Raw genomic sequence first — 14,138 nt, forward strand, 5'->3', positions numbered from 1 at the left:
TTGGTCGTTATAGATACCCTTCTCCATTCCAATACAGTAGTCTGGCTATAGTAACTTTCTGTTAAGGGGGTTTTCCTCATCTTGGAGGATATAAATTCTTAATGTTATATAGTGTAAGATGATAAATTTAAAGGGATTACTAAACACTATTCTGGTCCTGTCTTTTACTTGAAAATTGTAGATGGTTTTAAAATGTAAGCCCTTTTATGTGTACCACTTGAAACTACAGTCTTGGCAGTTTATCTCGTGTTTTAAATGAAACTGTCAGAACCAGGTAGCAGATCACAGAAGAGCAGTCTGCTGATTGTTTTGTGTTGTGGGAGAACCCTTGGAGAACTGGGGGTCTCTAAGAGGAGAGGAGCTGTCTGGCAGCAGGTTGTGATTGTGTGTCTGTTGCTCCACAGGGCCGACTTCTCAATCTGAGCTGCTCCACAGTCCCCACCTTTGTGCTGTCGATTACCGCAACCACCCAGGTACGGAACGGCATTCTGGGGAGGGTTGGCTCTGGGCCCGAGAGAGGATTTGTGTTCACCTCACCTCCCAACGCCTCATGGTTGTGTTAAATACCAGCCAACTGTGCTGAGGAAATTCTCTCAGTAGACTGCTGATACTTGATGGCACAGTAACTAGGGATTGAGAGGCTGGGCTGTTTTTTTTTCAAACTGCTGCTCTCTGTCTCCCAGGCACTGGCTTTAATAGAGCTTTACAATGCTCCTGAGGGTCGCTACAAGCAAGACGTCTACTTGCTGCCAAAGAAAATGGGTAAGATCGTTTTTAAAATCTTTAATGCTTTTCTTTAGAGCTACTGTATATCACGAAGTGCTATATTTCTGTGGATACAAATTGATTTTTAAGTGGACTGAAAAGTAATCCCTAATTTTTTAAATTCTAAAGTCTGAATATTGTATAATAACCGTGTGGTGGATTAAGGTGAAAGGAGGTTAACGTATAAGAGGTTACTTGTCTGTTTTAGGTCAAAATGTTATCATTTTCTAAAACTTAGTTCTGTCTTCAAAGTTTTTTCTTTCCTATTTATATTTCTTTGTGAAATACACACTTCTCTCCAGACAGATCTAGGGTATTTTTTCTTATGGAGTAGAGACAGTAGACACAAGGTCACAGTGCTGCCCATAGGGTACAGTTTCAGGATGATTACCAGGGCACGTTTTTCTGTGTGGAATCAGCACTACAGGCTTCACTAAAGGGAACATACGCACTGAGACTGAAGATCTAATGTTTCAGCTCTGCCTGTCTTTGTGAAATATTCAGTGTGTCAGTCGCTGGCAACAGTACTGTGGCTTTTCAGCCTCGTGTGTTTTCCGTTACTGGAATAAATGAGCAGAGAATATAGGTCAGGCCGTCATGAGCACACTTTCACTGTCTGTGACATGGGCGGTAGAAGGCAAACAAGCACAATTTAAATTTAGCAAGCTTGACAGTGTTGGTGGTCTTTAAGAATTTTTCTGTTTCTGTTTTATGAATTGTCTTGACTTGAGTATATGTTAATATAGAGCTTCAAGATGGAAATCACAAAAGGCAACATTTTCAGACTTTGCTATCAAAATGCAATGATGGTGAATGTGAACATTTTCCTACCAGGAATTGGGAGTTCACTGTTACACCTTAAATAAATCCCTGATCCTTAATGCCAGAGATATTAGGTGTGAAAGGTTTATGAGGGGGAACTGATACATTCATTCTAAATCCTCAAAAGAATTTGAAAACAGTGCAGTGGACTACTTTAGAATGAACGGGGAAAAACATGAGCGTTTAAAACAAAGAACAGGAGGCACTTCTTTACCAAAAGGGTTGTGGGAGTCTGGAACTCGCTATTCTTCCATGTGGTTGAAGCCGATAAGCTTGGATTCTTCCAAGACATAGCTGGATGAGGTCCTGGGATCAATTAGCCGCTGACAGCTAAACAAGCCAGATGGGCCTCCTCTCTTCTGTAACCATTTTTGTGTTCATAGAGCCAGCTGAAGGGTAATGAAGGGAATTTTCATGCTGAATTGGAGAGCACTGTAGGCTGTGCCCTGCTGTTTCATTAGGGAGTCTACAGTCTTTGTCTTTAAAGAACAGCACATTTCATTCCAGGACCCGTTTTCCACACCTGATTTGCTTAATCACTTTTAAATCGTTTACTGTGTGTTGTTTCTTGATAGTTCTTGATAATTTAGGCTTGATGAGTGCTTGAACATCTTTATCTCCTCCAGATGAATATGTAGCAAGTCTTCACCTTCCCACATTTGATGCACACCTTACCGAACTGACTGATGAGCAAGCAAAATACCTGGGTTTGAACAAAAATGGCCCATTCAAGCCAAATTACTATAGGTAAGAACATACACTTTGCTCCCATCCATAATGAATATGAGTAAACGAGTGGCTTCTCTGATTAGTGGAATCTTTTTCCATCTAAAGATGAGTCCTTACTGAGAGGTTGTCATGTAACTAGCCTGAACTGTATAATGAACAACGACAGCAGGCCTCAAAAGGCAGCATCCAGTCAGTGAACATCAGCAGCCAACACATTTGTGGTCATTAAAGATTCAGTGCGACTCACTGGAGAACAACAGTAGCACCCCAGGTGCTCTGGCGGAGGTCTGTGAGGGCAGCTCCGCAGAACTTGGGCAACCTGGATGGATTTAAAACTAGGCAACAAGGAGAAATCTAGTTTCTGTAGCTTATGGAAAAATGATTTCTGAAAATACATATTTTTAAAAAACACTGCTGTAGCTTTACTCAAAACCTGAAGTACTTCTCTGGTACTTGGGTGCATACTCACTTTATTATCCCTGATGGGTGATGCGCTTTGCAGACATCATAGATAACACTTTTTAACACAACACAAATCCATCAACACATAAACACGTACATGCATGAGATTTAAAAACAAGCCAGGAGGTTTAAGTAATCCTCTGCGTTCTTGTATTTTTGAGAAGTAAAATCCAAATGCCATGCCAATGAATTGCGATAGTTATTTTATACTACATCTGCTGTCTAAAAGATACTTGTAGATCACTTTGATATTAATTTTGTGCAACTTGTAACTTGTATTATGCCATGCTGTCTTGTTTTTTAAGGTATTAACCTACCGTAATAAGGAAATGAAAAGTATCAGACCGCAGCAACCGTACCGACCAAGATGAGACGACAAGTCGAAACGTTTCCGCGTTACCACTCAGGATTGAGACGATCCTGTTTTAAAAGCTGGACTCGACGACGTACCAGACAGCACACTGCAGATTTTATTTATTTAATAAGAATATTGTACTCTAACCTCTTTGAGCTGCTCCAGCCGCTGTCAGTTTTTTGGAATGACAAGGAGGTTACATCATTTCATTTTCTCTTCTGTACCTTGTCAGTTGTAAGTAATCCATTAGAGACGTTGTTGTAAAACTAAAAGAGATATATTCAAAAGAAAAACAAAAATGTTTGAGTGATGCTTTATGAATATATATGATGCACATGTTTGTTTTATCATCTTTATTTTTTCTATTTGTGATTTCTTTTTCCCAAGTGGTCGTGGGAGCAGGGATATTCTGGGGAGATTTGGGCCTGGGTCCAATCATATCGTCTTTACCACAGATCACACGACTCAGATCTTGTGTTTACAAAGCTTTTGCTGTTTAGTTCCCATGACAACAAGCAAAGTTAGCACAAGTAAATCGACTAATACTGTACTTATCACTGGGGCTTGCTTTTTTCTGCCTCTGTAAATCAAACACTATGTGTGAAACGTCACCATGGACAGTACAACACTACAGAGCTGCACTGATAGGCTGTCTTAAGACACTTTTAGCTTGGCCATTTTAATGAATCCAGTGTTATTAAATAATATTTTTAAATAATGCTTCAGCCAAGGTAATTAAAAAAACAAGTCAAAAGGAGGAGCAAATGGATTTGAGTTTATAGGATGATGTTTTAAGTTGAGAAATTAAATGAAGGTGATGTATTCTTGCTTTGTTAAAATAACTTTTATATGGACTTTACATCTTCTTTCATGGTTTTTCCACCAGAAATGTACCTTCCTTATTAAAGGAACAAATTCTTATTTTCCTTGAAATAAGTATCAAATTATTTGTAGCTTCAAATGTATTCCCAGGTCTTTCCTTCTGTCTCATCAATCGGAGAACCTTCTGACCACAGTTAGATCACTTGTGCACGCTCATTCAGTAAGTGTTTTAATGGACTCTGAAAAAACGGAAACAAATCAACATGCTCTGGCCTATATGGGATCATATTAATAAAGCCATAACTAATGTTTAACGTAAAATAGGGTTCCAGTTTCCCTGTGTTCATTTTATTTTTTTTAACGATTCAGCACTTAAGTGTTAGAAACGGTTTTGAAACAAGGCCTCTCTGCTTCTTTTTGAGTAGAAGCTGTGGGATATTTTTGGTATTTTAGGCTGAAGTAATACTATTTCCCCATTTAATAGGGAAATATGGCCTAAAGGTGGTGGATGCTATGAGAATCGAGGGGGTATAGAACATATCTCACACCCAATGGCAGTTTTGGACAAGTTGCATATTGTAAAGACACAATACGCAATACAAAAAAACTTGTCATGAACAAATACCACAGCTCACATGCTGAGAGTTGGGGAATCTCTCTGAAGCACTCTCTTATAGCATCTTGTCCAAGCAAAATCTCATCTTTCTGTGATCGGTTCAGAATATTAGCTGTAAACAGCTAGCATGTTCAATTTATGATCCATGTATTATACATTTTGTCTTGTGTGTATCATTAATACATTAAATTTAAAAAAACTATATGCATAAAATAACATGTATTACCAGCAGCAAGGCATGCTGCCCCTCTACTGTAAACCTCCAGTTTTGTTTTTTCAATTTTATTAGCAATTTGCTTGTGCTAATTTCAGAAATGTCCTTCATGCAATTGATAATTGTTTGCATCTTAATACCCATTGTCTTAAGTTTTGTTATGATTTTTACATTACTGTATGTAGTTGTCTCCAGTTTTCTTAACTTTTATTTGCTGAAGTTGTCTCAGGATCATTGCTTGTGCATTACGGTGGAGTCATTGGGAAGGTTTTATTAACATTATATGGGAGAGGGTAACACCAGCATCTCAGATAGGTGATAAACTCTAAAAGAAATTAACTAAAATCGCATACCTGTATTTATCGTTGTAAATCTTCAGTACAAAAAAAAACAAAATCTGAGATTTTAAGTTGTCTGAACAATGTTTTAAATATTGCAAGTGATTGTAGTAGATGAGCAATAATGAATCTGTAATGTTAAAAAAATAAAGTGTAAAAAATTATTCTCTGTATCACTCTGGAAGTATATACATATAAATTAAGAAATACTTTAGATTAAACACTAAATAATGTTTTTCTTTTCTTTCCAAAAGAAGTAGGTGTCTGTGTAGTTTTGTTTTCCTGTTACTCGTTTCATTCAAAGGACCTTTCTGTTCTGTCCTGCAGTGTTTTCAGTGAAGGATTCTTTGTAGATTACTACTCCAACCAGAATCTCTTCAAAAAGATGCCTCAGTCCCAGCTGGCAAGAAACATTAAGCTGAAAACCATCCGAAAGCCTACTGGGGACATGTTGTGTGTTGGAGTATTTACATTCTAGATAAAATTCACAGTCTTATTTTCTTACACTTAGCGTTGAAGAGTTTTTTTTTAGGAGCTTCTTTGATAGAACAGATAAGATAGAAGATTACATTCTATTCTAAGCAGCATAAACACCTAGCAGGAAATAAAGACGAGCACAAAATCACATAATATAAAGCAGCAGGCGATAGTGTTGCTTTTAAAGGAGTTGGTGAATAATGCAATGAGCAGTACTGGAATGCGCCTAGCAACACACATCACTGACGCAATTACACCCCTGACCAAAGAACAAAACTGCAACAACTGAGAATGAGGAATCTGCAGTTCAAATTAAAGGGAATTGATTAAACGCTTTTCTGATATTTTCTGTTTTTTTCCATTCTTTAACAACTCCCAGAAGGGGAAAAATATATTCCCATTTCATGAATAAATTAAATTTACTACTTGACAATCAGCTATTCATGTCATCATCCTTTCAGAAAATGAGTGCAGGTAGTTGACGAAAATAGCTCTGCTTCAATTTAATTACATAATCTGTGTAATTAGTATAATGTTTCAATTGATTGCACTGTTGCAAAGTCCTTTCTGTGCCCCGTGAAAGTAACACATCATGACAGTGGACTGTGTTGTGCAAAGTAATAACATGCTGTGGTAAGGTCTGAGATACAACTACTGTCAGGTACTGGAGCTGTTCAGATATCTGTTCAAAACAATTAAATACTTGTGGGTAAAATTAGTTTTGAAAATCACACAGTTGCATTTTTTCAACTGACACCGGCCACATTTTACACTTTTGTATTGATCTCTGTATTTTAAGAACAGTAATGTTTAGAAAGTCCCCTGTGCAAGTAAACTGGGGTAAATTATCTTGATTTCTTAGTTGCTAGCAGCGGTGGCTAATTTTTTGTTTCAAGCATTGTAAGAACAAGTTACCCAGCCCATGGTGTTGAAGCTGAAGCCCTTGTAGCCTTTTTTTCCACGAAACAACTGGAACAGATTGTTGGATCAGTTGACTGCCAGCTACTAAATAGCTTATATGGACCAAATAGCTTCTTGTTTGTGACCTTTATATTCTTTATGCTTATGGATATCCGAGTAGAGTATCCATTTTGATTGAACTCTCTCAATCAAAGGTGGGCAGGATGGAAGAATGAGGGAAGGATATACAGTAGTTGGGTAAATCGGACAAACGCAAAACTGGATAAGGACTATGTCTGAAAGTGTAAACAGGGCACTGATGGGCTACGAGATAAGATAAGATGACTTTATTGACCATATACAATTTCTTGTATTAGGAATTTGTCTTTTCGCATACCCCAACTTGCTCTCCATGAGACACACAGACAGGGAGAGAAGCTTGGAGTCAGAGCACAGGGTCAGCCATTTATACGGTGCTCCTGAAGCATTTGGGGTTCAGGGGGCCCACAGATTAGGATTCCTCTGCCAGCTGTAGGATACAAACCGACAAACTTCCAGCCAAAGAAACAGGTCCTTGGCCACAGAGCTACCACACCCAATGAATGAGTGCATATTATACGCAGGAATGATAAAACACCCAGGAAACATTTTGATGAAAGTGATAGCATGTCTTGTTAAATGTCTATAGACCTTTGCATGCTTCTCACATTCAGTTGCTTTAAAGCTTGAAATGAACATATTTTGAAGAACTCTCTCTTTTCTTTTCAGGATGGAATAAACTTATTACTTGTTCCTTTGCAGACTACGCTTGCTGATGCAGCTACCCACCTTAAATACTTTGAAGTAGCAATTGATGTTACATACCCCACTCATTCCCAGCTAAAGGAAAGATAATAATAATTGCTTACACTTATATAGCGCTTTTCTGGACACTCCACTCAAAGCACTTTACAGGTAATGGGGACTCCCCTCCACCACAACCAATGTGCAGCATCCATAGTGCGCCAGTACACTCACCACACATCAGCTATCAGTGGGGAGGAGAGCAGAGTAATGAAGGCAATTCATAGATGGGGATTATTAGGAGGCGATGATTGGTAAGGGCCAATGGGAAATTTGGCCAGGACGCCAGGGTTACACCCTTACTCTTTTCGAGAAGCGCCCTGGGATTTTTAATGACCACAGAGAGTCAGGACCTCGGTTTTACATCTCATCCGAAGGAAAGCACCTGTTTACAGTATAGTGTTCCTGTCACTATACTGGGGCATTAGGACCTACATGGACCACAGGGTGAGCGCCCCCTGCTGGCCCCACTAACACCTCTTCCAGCAGCAGCCTTAGTTTTTCCCAGGAGGTCTAAGGAAGTTTCTAAACAACTCTGGGATAAAAGTATAAAAATATTCAAAGATGAATGGGTAAGACTTGAATCCTACTATGAATTTGAAAATGACTTGAAAATGACTTTCCACAAGCAATCCCCATGTAACTTCAGAGTGCTTGAGCAAATTTGCCAGGACAAATGGACTAAGTCTCCGTCAAGTGTTCGTCCCACAACACCTGGGCACAAATCCAGGTCTCCGGCATAATGCAACCAGGAACCAGCCGAGTGAGCTAAAGGAGACCTCCCCCAGCCCAGGCGGCTGACCTACCTGCTATGCGCAGGGAGGGCGATGACGTCACTGTGCCCAAACTAGCTCTGCTACAGAAGCATGTGTGCAAAGTTGGTAGAGGCCCACAAATAGATTTGAGGCTTTTGACCTCCAAATGGAGCTCTCACCAAATATTGAGTTCTCAGGTCGGTATACGTTTGCAACCAACATATTTCAATTTTTTTCTTTTATTTTTGCTGATGTTTACTGTGACGTGTCTTGCTTTAGAATTTAGTTTGACCGTTTAGGTTTATTATTAAAATATTAAGTTTAAAAAGACCCATGGGAAGGGTCTGAATACTTCTGCAAAGTACTGTTCATGCAACCAGTTCTGACATTTCAGAAGAAGCAATTGAAAACTATGAAAGTAAGCAGTCATTGATCGACAGCAAAAATAGGCAATGATAGTACTAGGCAACTGGAACAGCAAGACAGGCAAAGGAAGTAGTAAATATGGAGAGATATAGAATAGGAGAAATGGAAGAAGCTAAAAAAAACACATTTTTCTTGGATCACCTAAAGTTATAATGTCCCTGTAGCAACGCTCTGTGCGAATGAAATTTCATTACACAGACCTGACGGTCCTACGTTGGGATACTCGGTGTGTAAATTAAACATCATTATACAGAACTGACAGTCCTACCTTGGGATATTCTCTGTGCGAATGAAACTTCATTACATAGAGCTGGTGGTCCCTGTGGAGCCTCCCTTTTCAATGAGGTTCTCTCTGTTATTGAGATTCCCCGCGCCTGTCACAGAACCCTGGGGAGATATTTTGAGACAGATGGCCGTCATTTTTAGGCCAACTTCTTGCCTCAGGTTAAAGTCACAAACTATGCAAAATGTAGCGCATTCAGAGAAGAGAGAAAACCCTGTGACACAAATGCTGTTCCAGGCACTGTGTTAATTTACGATTGCAACATTTCTTTGGTTCATATGAGCAGTCCCAGAGAACAGGAATGACAGGGAGGCAGGAACATGATGTGTGTCAACCTTGTTTTTTCTTGTCAGTTCTCGAAGCAATTCACAATTCATGCCATTTAAACTTAGTGTCAGAATCCAAGATAGTGAATTGGAAATAAATCATGATTTTCAATATGTTTTTTTATGATTTGAAATAATTTGATTTAAGAAAGTTAAGTTGAAACTTTTTCTCAGAATAAATTGAAGAAATACTTTTCTTCCAGTTTAACATCTTAATACAATCAGCTTCAACAATGTGCTATTGTTCAAAGGAATCTGAAACAATATATTGCATCACTCTGCAGTAATTTCTTCCTGTAAGTTTCTCAAGCTGTAGCTCAATTACTCAATTGCAGATACTTGCATATATTGTGCTGTGTGTTATTACTGTTATGTATTCTGCTGGGTGTTATTTCCACCTATGTGGAAAACCACTATGTTAAAACCAAGCCTGCCCTTCTCCCTTAGAGAGTCTGATGTTTCACTCATACCATCAAAAAGACACAGCAACTCGTATTGACAGTCAAAACATCCAAATCCAAATAATAAAGAGAACACTAAGATCTGAATAACTGGGATCAAGGTATAAAGCATATTTGAATATAGAGGTATTTGAGTTGCCATAAAGGACAATGATGGGGACCACACTGGAGAAATAAAATGCAGCTATTTCTGCCAATTCCCCTCAGTTTAGCTCACTTTGTGCTGACTCCACTCCAAAGTCGTACAAAAGTAGTTACTGATTTGAAGATCTTTGAAGACATCGCTACTGCATATCTACAAACATTTGTGCATATTAAGTGTTTTCAAACCCTGACCTTAAAAGTGACCAAACCTGACCAAAACCATAACCATAAAATATGTTCTAAGAAAGTTAGAAAAGGTTGTTGTTTAAAATGTACCAGAGTACACTGTGTTCATTCATGAGCTGTAAACATCATTAACCAATATACTGTTCTGTAACCTGTAATGGTTGACTTCGAGCCATGCAGCGTACTGCATTTAATCAGATAGTCCTCCTGTTTCTAAGCCACTTTTTCTCTCTATATATATATATCTGAAGAAGAAATTGTAACTAATTTTAAATAAATTGGGACATCCAGACTTAAGAAAAAGTCTTCAGTAATTGTGTTTTCTTGTTTAAGACAATGTGGGGAAGCTATATGAGAGGTAAACCCCTTTATTATACATAAAGAACTGGGGGATACAATAGTTCAGGTGGGTAGCTGCGTCAGCATGCGTAGGCTGCAAAGGAACAAGTAATAGGTTTATTCCATGCTGAAAAAAAGAAGAAAGAGAACACAACGTTTCGGCCGTGGAGCCTTCTTCAGGTGTCAAGTTTCAGGTTTCACACCTTCAGGTTTGACACCTGAAGAAGGCTCCACGGCCGAAACGTTGTGTTCTCTTTCTTCTTTTTTCAGCATGGAATAAACCTATTACTTGTTCCTTTGGGGGATACAATAGTCAGGCAGGCAAAGACTGATGATACAGGAGGACAGACAAAGCAGGAACTGCGCTTTGCGGGCAGACAACTAATGGATGAAGCAGAAGAAGCAGCACCAGGAGGTTTTTGAGGACTGCGAGCTCTGGCTCACCCGGGCGTAACAGCAATTCTGAGATCTCATTTAGAATATTATATAAAATATTTGGTCAATATATGATGGATTGAGAATCTGTGCAGATAAGCTGGAAATTAAATGACTCTTTTTAGTCTTGAACAGAGAAAACCATGAATGGACCTGATTGAAATATTAAGCATTCTCAAATACTTTGTCAGAAACAACAATGAAAAACAAACCGAAGAACCCTAATGGTAACTAGGGAGAAGGGACATTTAAAATGAAACAGGAGAGTTGTGGGAGCATGGAATATGGCAACCATCTATGTTGTTGACGTTGATGCCTTGGCTTCTCTAATTCAATACAAATCAATTTGCTCTCAGCAACCTATTGTGTGAGGTGGGCCAAGCAGTCTCCTTACAGTCTCATTTGCAGCCTATTGTATGCTCTGAAACCTATAAATACAGTAAGTGGACGACGATGTTACTATAAGTGATCTTCTCTGCAGGAAACAGGAAGGCAAGGTGAATATTTCACTTCTCGGATTCATTCTCAGTTATTTTATGTGGTAATATGTTAAAAACTAATATGAAGCTTTGCTGGTACTACTGTATCTCGTTTATATTAACATGATCTATGCTCCATGTTGAAAACACAGGAGTTCCAATATTGGTCAATAAGCAAGTCCTGTTGCTGTCTGCTTTTTATCCTGAACCTCCAGATGTTAGAAACATCTTTCTTTTTTATCTGTTTATTTGCTGTACCTTAAGTAACCCTAACAACTCGTTTGCATCCCACAGGACTATATTTCTTTTATAGGAGCATTCATTACTGTCACAAACCCTCCTCTCTCTCACAACAATGGGTATAACAATTCCATTTTATTGTAAGTATTTGCCTGGTGTTTCTCTGTTTCCATTCATGGTTATCTGCTTAAAGGTGAGTGACAGTTTTTTTTAGCGCTGCACAAATGCCATTGAAATATTGCATGCTGTTTTATATTAGCTTGTTTCGGAGTCTTTGTCTTCCTATAACCCAAGCAGACTTGTTTTTCTGTGACTCTCTTGATCCAGCCAGGAGTTTATGTCCAGTCTGCTAATGCAATGCAGTTAAACCATCCTAATGAGACACTCGGTATGCTTGAATGACAGCTTAGTTTTTCAAAAGCAAAAAATAATCTGAAGGTTAACTAGTCTTCTCGCAACAATGGAATTTTGACCCTCTCATTTTATTCACTTTCAGGTTTAGTTTTTAATAAGAAACTGTCTTAAATCCTGGCTTTTCCACTTCATCCTTGCCGTGACAATCCAGTACAGCAATGAGAATATGTAAATGCATTGAACCAGATGTGTCTATCAGATTGAAAAAAAAGGTTCTTTAATATTAACATTTTCCTCTTAGTTTCCTCTTAATAGTCATGGTCTTCTCAGTGCTGCTGTCTTTACAAAACCAACCCTCCCTTCTGGTGAAATATGTTTTAAAGCAAATCAATTTTGTTTAAAAAAAAGTCTGTGTTATGTTACCATTGTCTTGGAGGGAAAGAGTCTGCTGGTGTTTGGGAATGAGTGGTTTCTTACACGAGGGTTTAAATGGAGTGTGAAGATAATGAACAGACATTTTTCTCAATAAAAAGGCAAAAACCAGGATATTTTTCATTTTAATTTTCTTTTTCCTTTGTTTTCTTAAAATTATGGGGCCACAGGTTCATATTAGAATGAAGCAACCTTCTTAACTTTCAGACTCCTTGTGAAATACAGGCTTTAATCGTGTTATCATTTGAAGTGCTTTTAAAAATATGGGATGCGTGAAGCAATCTACTTTAACTACCCCTAGCCATACTAATCAATAATTCATTCAGAGGATAATCCTAAATGAATATGGCAGAGGAGTACCTTTCACTTGTCACTGCAGAATGGATTTTCACCGAGTCCCACAGCATGTGTTTGACAGGACATGGCTTTTGTTCCAATTTAATGTACACAGAGGAATTCACAACGTTTTAATTATTTAATTTCTTCCTCCGAAAAATCTAATATTCAGCAAGACCTGTGGCAACTCTTAATCACTTTCAAAACACAAACATGTAATGGTGCTTTATATCTGAGGAATCTAATCCAAAAGATTCCAAAATATACCAATTGACTGGCAGGAGAGGAAATAGATAGAAGTATATAGGGATATACAGTCCCTGGCAAGTTATTCAAATAACTTCCTACGGTGTCCCATTTTGTGAAATTACAAAATTCTGCATAAAAGTATTTTAAACTTAATTCATTCAAAACCTGCATGCTCAAACTGAATACTTCTAAGGGTTAAAATAGGTTACAGTAAACATCAGTAAAAACTAAATTCAGGGGAAAATTTCAAACACATGAAAATAATGCAAGCACAGGAGACACAAGCACCGGGTCACGGAGCTAATGCAAAGACTGAACACTGCACTGCCACTGAAGCAGGAATAAATGCCCAGCTGGAAACAAGGAAAGTGCTGTTAATTATGTACCAGTGGTATGGTCAACCTTCCCAACCATGTTGCCATAGGAACGGGTTGATTGGAAGATTGATTCAGCGATTGACTACCAGTTTGGAGTTATGGGAGCTAGAAACAGCACTTACCCGGGCGTGGGCATGACATATCTATGTTCATTCAGACTTGACAAGGTTCCCCATCCTTCCTGATGAGAACTACTGTTATAACATAATGCTTGATAACAGGGGTGGTGTTGCCTGAGTGATGCACTGTGCTGAGTTTGCACCAGAAATAATGCTTTACATTTAGATCAGAATATTCCAATTTTGTTATGAAATGCAACCTTTTCCCACATGTTTGCAATGTCACTGAGGTGCTTTGTTGCAAAATCCATGTGGGATTTGTTTAGTTACACACCCCTTTGTGGAGTGACTTGAATATTGTAGACCCATGGATATTTTCTCCCATCTCAGCCACTGAACTCTGTAGCTCTTTTGAAGTTGCTTTTGGCCTCAATGTGGTGATCCTAGAAAGTTTCCTCTTTGTCCAGCCGTTCAGTCTGGAGAGCCATTTTGGAGTTTGATCTTGTGTTGTGACCTAGGCAGGGTTCAGGCACCTTCCACTTCTTAAAGACTGATTTAACAGATTGAGGTGAGATTCTACACAAAAACTCAATGGGAATGTTTTGATCATTGAAAGGCTCGTATGTGTGTTTAATTCTGTGAATCAATGAAATACTTGCAACCAAATGAACAAGACAGGTTAAATGCCCTTATTTTGTTTGGAACCTTTCTAAGTGTGTTTATATATTGAAAAGAGCACCTTACCTGTCAATTCATCCTGTCAGTTTTCACATTAAAAGAACAAAATGGTTTTTTTTTGTGACAATCTAAGGATATCTCACAGAGCATTGTACTATTATTATTATGCATATACAGTACAGGTAAGTGATCATAATTGAACCTAGTCTGGTAAATACAGAAGCAATTATAGACAC

General features: G+C 38.4%; 1 protein-coding gene across 9 annotated transcripts in view; it reads left to right on the top strand.

Moving 5' to 3' along the window:
- Positions 1-5,287, top strand: part of ahcyl2b (adenosylhomocysteinase like 2b) — a 77,032-nt gene extending 71,745 nt beyond the window's left edge. For 6 of the 9 annotated variants that reach the window (XM_015352585.2, XM_015352587.2, XM_015352586.2 and 3 more), the window contains 4 exons: positions 405-473; positions 684-762; positions 2,214-2,334; positions 3,084-5,287. In XM_015352585.2, coding sequence (XP_015208071.1) covers positions 405-473; positions 684-762; positions 2,214-2,334; positions 3,084-3,090 — 276 coding nt within the window. In that variant the 3' untranslated portion in view covers positions 3,091-5,287. Of the gene's footprint in view, positions 1-404; positions 474-683; positions 763-2,213; positions 2,339-3,083 lie in introns of those variants that run through there. The other 3 variants (XM_015352588.2, XM_006633423.3, XM_006633424.3) reach the window with 1 other exon arrangement.
- Positions 5,288-14,138: the final 8,851 nt, after the last annotated feature.

The sequence above is a fragment of the Lepisosteus oculatus genome, chromosome 7 (genome assembly GCF_040954835.1).
Source record: "Lepisosteus oculatus isolate fLepOcu1 chromosome 7, fLepOcu1.hap2, whole genome shotgun sequence".
Lineage (NCBI taxonomy): Eukaryota > Metazoa > Chordata > Actinopteri > Semionotiformes > Lepisosteidae > Lepisosteus > Lepisosteus oculatus.